Genomic DNA, 9,850 nt, shown 5'->3' with positions numbered 1-9,850 from the left:
TACAAAACAGGTAGTTCCCTAGTTTGAAAGGAGGAAATAAATGCATTTCTCTACCTTAGTGGGAGACCTGGCACTGGGAGGAGGCAGCTAGTTTCTAGTAGTCAGGCCTGTAGGAGCTGGTTGCAAGGTGTAGGCAGGCTTGCAAGGTGTCATCAGCCACTGTGGATCTGTCATCGAAAAGGCAATCTGCAGCCTCGAGAAACGCTTTTTTCACAATTTCGCCGTCTTTGAATGACTTCTTGTGTTTAACAAGAACGTGACTGACGCGATAAGAAGCTATCGTTGCAGCCGTACGTTTTCGCTATTTTGCCACATTTCCCTTCTTCGAAATAGCCATCGTAGATTTGCAGATCAGACAGACGCACTTCCAATATCACATCGTGTAAAAAAGTCCTCCTCCCATTCTGGATGGAAGTTGTACGTTATTGGTTTCTTACTTGGTCCAGCTTCACCACTCATTTGTATACCCTTTCTTTAGTATTATATAGTAAATAGTAGAAATTGGAAGGCTAACTAGGTAATTAGTCTCGCCGGTATTTTGTATTTTGTAGTTGGCGCTGTTGACTGCGCATGCGTGGTGAACCGTGTGTAAGGTGAAAAGATCAGATCTCAGACTGGCTTACCTGTACGTCAATCAAGTGGCAAAAGCCATCGTGAGGATGGATGATAGGCGAACGCTAGCCAGTGGCAGTTTCAGGGAAGAAAAACGAATGCTTATCGCTTATTTCAGCTCCAAAAAAACATGCGATGACGTCGATTACCAAATATGTCAGCGACGATTTTGGTAATCGACGTCGTCGCGACTAGTCGACTAATCGTGGCAGCCCACGACGAAATATATGAATTGCAAATGTAACAAGGAATATGGAATCACTAACAACGAACAATCACTTGTTAGGGCTGCCACAAACGATTATTTTCATAGTCGACTAGTCACCGATTATTTTAACGATTAGTCGACTAATCGGATCATAAATTACAGCTTATCGCACAATTACTCAATCGCTCTTATTTAGCTATCATCTTCTAAATCATCTTCTAAATTTAGCTTGAAGTTGTTAGCTGTTGTTGTAGGCATGTGCTAACTAAAAATAAAGACAATTAAAATGATTGTTCACTCAAAAATAGATATTTTAATGAACTTTGCAGATTTATTTCTGGCATCACTTGCATGTAATGTAATGTAAAGAGTAGTAGAGAGTGCAAACTGCTCAGTAAAATGAGGTAGGCTAGGCACTAGGCAACCAAAATAATACAAAAACAAAAATAAATACTTGTACAGAGTACAAAACTTTTGCTTTCCATAGTAGAACGCGCCTTCTTAGCACTGTAACGTTAAGACAACATTTTTAGCTATTTGATAAGTATCGCTTTGATGACAACGTTACAGCACATAACGTAAAATAATGTAAGAAGGCTTTTAACGTAACGATATCGTTAGCCAATAACAAGCTAACTAGCTTACCGAGATGAGCCATCGTCTTCCTCGTCATCTGCCACAACGTGCTTCCTTTTGAGATGCTCGAGCATCATAGACGTGCTGCCATGATAAGCGAGTTCAGCTTTGCAAATTGTATATTTTCCATTCTTTTTTTCAACGTTGTGGTTGAAATGCTCCCACACTTTAGACGTACGAGGACGGGAAGACATTTCTCTCTGTTTGTTTTTCCGGGGATGTCACGTGTGCCCCGGATGACCGACACTGCGCATGTACATCAAAGACACTGGGAGACGCTAGCCAGTGGCAGCTTCAGGGAAGAAAAACGAAAAAAATAAAAATAAAAATAAATCTTATTTCAGCTCCCAAAAAACATGCGACGACGTCGATTACCAAATATGTCGGCGACGATTTTGGTAATCGACGTCGTCGCGACTAGTCGACTAAACGTGGCAGCCCTAACTTGAATACAACAAAGAAATGCTGAATTCTGTTCTTGGATTTGAAGTAGGGCTGCCACAAACGATTATTTTCATAGTCGACTAGTCACCGATTATTTTAACGATTAGTCGACTAATCGGATCATAAATTACAGCTTATCGCACAATTACTCAATCGCTCTTATTTAGCTATCATCTTCTAAATCAGCTTCTAAATTTAGCTTGAAGTTGTTAGTTGTTGTTGTAGGCATGTGCTAACTAAAAATAAAGACAATTAAAATGATTGTTCACTCAAAAATAGATATTTTAATGAACTTTGCAGATTTATTTCTGGCATCACTTGCATGTAATGTAATGTAAAGAGTAGTAGAGGGTGCAAACTGCTGAGTACAATGAGGTAGGCTAGGCACTAGGCAACCAAAAGAATACAAAAACAAAAATAAATACTTGTACAGAGTACAAAAGTTTTGCTTTGCTTCACTCATCTCATAGTAGAACGCGCCTTCTTAGCACTGTAACGTTAAGACAACATTTTTAGCTATTTGATAAGTATCGCTTTGATGACAACGTAAAATAATGTAAGAAGGCTTTTAACGTAACGATATCGTTAGCCAATAACAAGCTAACTAGCTTACCGAGACGAGCCATCGTCTTCCTCGTCATCTGCCACAACGTGCTTCCTTTTTAGATGCTCGCGCATCATAGACGTGCTGCCATGATAAGCGAGTTCAGCTTTGCAAATTTTACATTTTACATTCTTTTTTTCAACGTTGTGGTTGAAATGCTCCCACACTTTAGAGGTACGAGGACAGGAAGACATTTCTCTGTTTGTTTTTCCGGGGAAGTCACGTGTGCCCCGGATGACCGACACTGCGCATGTACATCAAAGACACTGGGAGACGCTAGCCAGTGGCAGCTTCAGGGAAGAAAAACGAATGCTTATCGAATTAAATGAATGGTCTTTATTGTCATTGATAGTACAGGTACCAAACAACGAAATTTGGGAGGGGGGGCTCCCCTGGTGCTAGGCCAAAAAACAAACAACAAAAAAACGCTTATTTCAGCTCAAAAAAAACATGCGACTACGGCGATTACCAAATATGTCGGCGACGATTTTGGTAGTCGACGTCGTCGTGACTAGTCGACTAATCGTGGCAGCCTTAATTTGAAGTGTAGTCATCTGTCTCCCCACAGTAAGGGCTTTCTCTGCGGGGGGAGTCTTGCCTAATAAAACAGCTTTAGGATGAGGCACATCCATTCAAACATGTTGTAAAGTTGGGATTCTAAATGGTAAATGGACTGCACTTTATCCAAAGCTCTTTACAACGGCCTCTCATTCACCCATTCACACACACATTCACACACACATGGCGGCAAGCTGCCATGCAAGGCACCGGCCCGCTCACTGGGAGCAATTTGGGGTTCAGTGTCTTGCCCAAGGACACTTCGACACGTGGCCAGCTGGGGCTCGAACCGCCGATCTGCCAACCTTGCGATCATTAGACGGCGGCTCTACCTCCTGAGACACAGCACCCCTGAGACACAGCACTCACACACTTTTCTTTAGCTTATGATATTCTGGGCCAACCTTATGCTAGAATCTATTATCCCGTTCTGTCAGACAGACATTTTTCAGTAAGTTTGACACCAACTTTCCCCAATAAAATCTATTTAGTCAACTGTCGACGTGTAGTTACATTAGGTAAATTAGGTAAATTAACCCCTCGCATTGTGAAATCTAAAAATATCTATAAACAAATATCTGTACGATTGGGTGAACGATGAATCACAGGTAATCACAGGTAATCACGGCAGCTTTTGTCTGGACGGTGTTTGAACGTGACGGAGACATGACCTGACCAAACATTCATCATCTGGAATAAATGGAGCACGAAATCTGTCTGAATACACCCAGGATGTGCTGCTGTGATTACACATTATGCTGCTTCATTTAAAACATAGAGTTAATTAATATTAACTTTAATATTTAAAATGAATTGCCCTGCCAACCAATACACACCCTCTATTTCAACAATTCATATTCTCAACAGTGAGTTCCCACAATGCATAGCAACTAGTGTTTGGGGGGGGCTAATCCTAACCCTATCTAGTATCTGACCAATATCTATCTGACCAATATATATCTACCAATATCTATCTACCAATATCATATCTACCAATATCATATCTACAATATCTATCTACCAATATCTATCTACCAATATCTATCTAGTATCTACCAATATCTATCTGACCAATATCTATCGACCAATATCTATCTACCAATATCTATCTACCAATATCTATCTGACCAATATCTATCTACCAATATCTATCTACCAATATCTATCTACCAATATCTATCTACCAATATCTATTTACCAATATCTATCTGACTATCTATCAATATCATAAGGTCTACATCCTCAGAGCAGCACATCTCTAGTTTATTCCCTCACAGTGAATCACTGTGTGATTAACAAATCATCTACTATCTGAGAATATCGAGAGGTCAAAGTTGAGATAATGGTGTTGTATCTGTAAGCTATTTTCAACACTCATTACAACTAGCCTATCCTTACATAATGCTACAAGTTCTCTCACCTCTGAAACACAGAAATTACAATTAGGAATTAGACACGTGTACTTTTTTGTGTGCTTCTTATTCTAAAAGTTAGAAGTCATTTTCCAAACACTAAATCCATGCTGGTAGAATCATGCCTTACACAGATTTCTACAGATATGATTTCTATAACAGCAGGCGGCTTCTTCAGTGGGGGGCAGCCCTTACTGTTAAACGGGAGAGTGTGTCATCATGACATCAAAGCACATGACTGACACACAAAACCTTCTCTGTCAAGGGAAGCAGCACGGTTTGTCTGCCTCTTCTAAAAAAAGCCGCAAACTATCAACCTCGAATTTGAAAGGCCAAACACCCTGGAATAGGAACACACTACCAAACCCCCTGGAACACACTACCAAACCCCCTGGAACACAGCACCCAACACCCTGGAACACAGCACCCAACACCCTGGAACACAGCACCCAACACCCTGGAACACAGCACCCAACAGGCCAACACCCTGGAACACACTACCCAACACCCTGGAACACACTACCCAACCCCCTGGAACACACTACCCAACAACACCCTGGAACACCCAACACCCTGGAACACACTACCCAACCCCCTGGAACACACTACCCAACAACACCCTGGAACACCCAACACCCTGGAACACACTACCCAACACCCTGGAACACACTACCCAACCCCCTGGAACACACTACCCAACAACACCCTGGAACACCCAACACCCTGGAACACAGCACCCAACACACTGGAACACACTACCCAACCCCCTGGACCAGAGGAATGCAGGGGAACCAAATCCTTCCCAATCTGACTAAAGGCTCAAACGGTTTCGCCACAGAGAGTGTTGACTGGGAGGGAGGCGGACATATCTGGGCAGACGTGACTAAGACGTTTGTGTTGTTTTGAACTCCTTTGAATATTACAATGACCGGTTCCGCCTCCCACACCACAGCAGTAAGGCCAGGTCCCTCCTCCCACACCACAGCAGTAAGGCCAGGTCCGCCTCCCACACCACAGCAGTAAGGCCAGGTCCCTCTTTGGGGTAATTGGACTGGACTGTTTCCACGGCTCATGAGCGACTGTGGTTTCTCAGAAATAGTTTCTTTACACAGAGAGAACACCCAGGCTGCTGCTCTGGGCTAAAGGAAGCATTATGGAAACAAATATGTGATGAATTGATTTGATGGACGTTTGCAACAATCAAGACATCAAAGGGCAGGGTTCCTACAGGTGTTTATGATAATAATATATGACCATATCACGTGGAGATACAAGAACACAGTCTTTAGGGGAAAACACAACTCAAGGGGAAAACAAAATAGGCAAGCAGACACCTTCCACACGCTTGATAACATCCCTCCTCTCCCTCCACCCTCCTCTGTGTGAAACACACCTCAGGAGAGGCCAGACCCCACTGTCTGTCAGCTGGCGGAGGGTGGGTGGTGGACTTCATCACCATGGGGCTGCTAGTTTTCAACGTTTTTGGGCTCCAAGACTAAAGTCACTGTTGTTGTCAGATTATGCAATGTGCCAGTGTTACATTATTATTAGATTATAATAAAGTGATCAATCCACAGGGAACTTCATCATTTTTGCATAAAGTCTCTCTCATTGTGAGAAAAAAACACACACACACACACACACACACACACACACACACACACACACGCACACTCAGAAATGACAACTCGAGCCCAATGCAACGGCAGTGTAACCACTAACTATAACAACTCACCTTCCACCCGGCAGAGCTGTTACTATCCCCCTTGTCCTTGAAATAGGGCACACTCTTCACCATCCAGTCGTAGATCTGGGACAGGGTGAGCCGCTTCTCCGCGGTGCTCTCGATGGCCTTGGTGATGAGGTCGGCGTAGGACATGTTCCCCCAGGCGTTGCGACGGGACGAGCTGCTGCTGCTCTTCCTCTGGGAGGTGGTGGTCCCGCCGCCGGGGGACGAGAGCAGAGGGACCTGCTGGAGCTGGGGGGCAGGGGGCTGCTGGGGAGGGGGCTGCTGCTGCTGGTGGACACAGTCCTCCTGACACTGGAAGTCATTGCACGAGATGTTCGGGGTCAGGGTGATGTTCTTCTGCTCCTCGGGGTAGTCTTCCGTCTCTTCTAACAGACTGAGGTTGCCGATGAAGTCCGGGTTGTTGGTGTTGGCGCGTTCCTGCTGCCCCGGGGAGGTGAGGGGGGTGTCGGAGGTGTGGGGGTCCCCGGGGTGGAGTGAGAGGGGCAGGGGCCAGGTGCAGGACCGGGGCCGGGAGAGGGGCTCGAAGTCCGGGTCGATCTCCACTAGTTGTTGACGGGCAGCTTCGGCCATGGTTAGGAGCTGAACGGAGCCAAATGTCACATAGACCCGAGCGCAGGAAAGTGACTCCTCATACACGGACGGTGGTGATTCTGTTACGCAGTCAAAGAAAATGAGAAAAGAGATGGAAAAGGACCAAAGTTTCCAATCCTCATATACGATGACATTAATAGTAATTAATATCACAAATAAAAACGAAAAGACAAATATCTGAGTCCGCGGGGAAAAAAAGCAGGTTATCTCGGATTATCTGTTATAATAAAAGTTATGCTACAGCTTGTTGAAGTGTTGAAGCTTGTTGACGCCGACGGTATTCCCGTCCGCTCTCTGCCTGTCTGTCTGAGCGCTGTCGCGTTTGCGATCTGGTTCCTTCAAAATATCGTAATTCCTGAACTATATGCGCTATCGAAAGAAATCCAACAGTTTCTGAAGGCAGAGAAGTTGCACTTTCTAACCATTTAGGGTTATTACGGTAGTCCACAAAAAAAAACAATGCGCTGAGCTCAAAGCGTCGTAGGGGATTTAACAGCTATGTTCTCTCTCTCTATTTCTTTCCTTTTTTTTCTTTCCTTTTTTACACCTGGTAAACATGTCGTTCTCTGAAAAATGACACAGGGTAGTGTTACTGGAACTAGAGGCTGCGTTCGTAAACTCGCCCTGGAAATCTGATCATCACTCATGGAACGTCTCTTGTCCAATCAAATCACTTGGTCCCTTGATAACGTTGAACCCAGGGTGCGCTCCGGCGCTGTCAGAGCGGATTTACGAACGCAGCCCATCATCATCATCAGCTGACCCCGCCCACATCTGAGTGACAACAACACCCCGCCAATGACAGGCCGGTTAGGAGCTAAACACCGATGTTCTGTCTATTTCTTTCCTTTTTTTCTATTTTGTTCTTTTTTTACACCTGGTAAACAAACGTCTTTCTCTGAAAACATTAAACCGAGAACTGCTTTGTCTGACTGACACGGAAACTTAATCCGGTTGTTGTTGAACTAGCGCACCCACCTCCCCCCCCATCTAACCTTACCGTGGAGACATGATATTATTATTATAATATATTATTATAACACAGGCGAGGGGGAGTTTCTATTAGTCGTGTTATTTCATAGCGGGACAACTTTCAGCCTTTAGTTGTCCTCCTGGAAACGTGATGCTGATGATATAAAACAGGCTAGCATACTTCTTTATGTTCATATTTTATTAGGATAATAATCAATTAATTAGTAGGGCATTATCCTAATAAAATATGAACATAAAGAAGTATGCTGTTTTATATACTAAGGGACTACTATACTTATCTACCAGGATTAGGTCTGCTCATCTCTAATGGCCCAAATAAAGACTCAAGAACATCCTACATCACTCAGTAGGATAATGGTGACCTGTATCTGTTATTATGATGACACTGGAGAGGAGGACGAGACATCTAACTAGTCTAACTCGTTATTGGATGATCATTAGTTTAAAACTGTTGTGGTGTTTATCTGTTTAAGTATAAATTGGGCTTAAGCCAGGACATGGAGTGATCTGCGCCTGGACACAGCAGAGGCCCGTGGACTATGCTGCTATCTACTGGTCATTTTGTGGTACTGCAGCCAGGGTTGCCAGATAGGCTACTTTTGATCACACTGGGCCGGAAAAAAGGGGTGAGGAGGGGTGGAGAGGAGAGGAGGGGAGAGGAGGGAAGAGTAAGGGTGAGAAGGGAAGAGGAGGGGAGAGTAAGGGTGAGGAGGGAGAGGAGGGGTGAGGAGGGAGAGGAGGGGTGAGGAGGGGAGAGGAGGGGAGAGGAGGGAATAGGAGGGGTGGAGAGGAGGGGTGAGTAAGGGTGAGGAGGGGTGACTCCCGGAGACAGTTTATTAGAACATCTGTAGTGTGATACTTCTTTATTTGTCCCAAAGCAATAGATTTACAAAATCTTATTTTCTCATTGTATTTTAATACTTAAATCCAAAGTGCAACATATACAGTACAGACATTAGTGTCTCAGGACTAAACACAATTTCAACGTTTTAACCATCTAAGGGAAGCTACTGTATGGTGACAATTCTGAACGAAAATCAAAAACATTTTAAAAACAAAACATTGCAAAGACAGTTAAATATACATCATGCTTGTCTATTAACATTGCCAAAAACATGATTTGTTGAAAGATTTCATACCATCTTCCATTTGTACAACCAAGGGTATCAACATCCATGTGATACTCCCATCCTCTTTAGATCGGCCACGTTCGTAAATTCGCTCTGAGAGCGCCGGAGCGTCCACGTGACTGCCTCTAGTCCAATCAAATTACTTGGTTCCATTATGACGTTGAACCCAGTGTGCACTCCGGCGAATTTACGAACGCGGCCTTTGATTCACTACATACAAGACCTTCTTCTTCTAGATGAGGAACGAACAAACAGTCAGTCAGTAGTTGAGAACACGTTCATGTCCTCAGGACACAGAAGCAGCCAGTGCAGTTCCAGGACCTGATAGTTTCAGAATACTATTTATAATGATCTGTTTATGTAACCAACCAGTCACTATGAAGGTCACCTGTTTCAGGTGTGCTCCCCTCAGCCAGGTGTGCTGGTGGGGTGGTGGTGGCTGTCTACACACCACGCTACCTAACTGAACCAACTCATGTTCTTATAGTTTTACATTACTGACAACATCCTCTTTTTAAATACTTTTAGATATTGTACATATAGTGTAATTTCACACTGTGGATTAAAGTCGTGTCTCAATATAGACATAAAGAATAACAATGCAAGTGTAAAGGAAATAAAAACATATACTGTATGTGATGTGTTAAAAATTTAACTGTAGAATCAATAATAAATAATGGCAGTTACTTGGCTTTCTAGTGAGTCATGAATCCCTTAAAGACCTGAGATTGTTCTCTGATGTGAGACAAAGAGGTAATAGTTCACAAAATGTCAGAATATTATTATAATATTATGGTTTATATTATTATAATATTATGGTTTATATTATTATAATATTATGGTTTTCCATGGTGAACATTCTCCTTCTCCACTGAGCACTTCCTTGTCAGTGTTTCACTCCTAAAATACAAA

The 9,850-nt window shown here is 43.3% G+C and overlaps 1 protein-coding gene across 1 annotated transcript in view; it reads right to left on the bottom strand.

The window, feature by feature from the left end:
* Positions 1-6,794, bottom strand: part of foxo1a (forkhead box O1 a) — a gene marked incomplete at both ends in the record, with an annotated part of 44,542 nt that extends 37,748 nt beyond the window's left edge. The window contains one exon of the mRNA XM_080534152.1: positions 6,210-6,794. Coding sequence (XP_080390278.1) covers positions 6,210-6,794 — 585 coding nt within the window. The remainder of the gene's footprint in view (positions 1-6,209) is intronic.
* Positions 6,795-9,850: the final 3,056 nt, after the last annotated feature.

Source organism: Nansenia antarctica, assembly GCF_963989245.1.
Source record: "Nansenia antarctica genome assembly, chromosome: 1".
NCBI lineage: Eukaryota > Metazoa > Chordata > Actinopteri > Argentiniformes > Microstomatidae > Nansenia > Nansenia antarctica.
The sequence above is the reverse complement of the archived record's forward strand: the minus strand, read 5'-3'. Positions and strand labels throughout refer to the sequence as shown.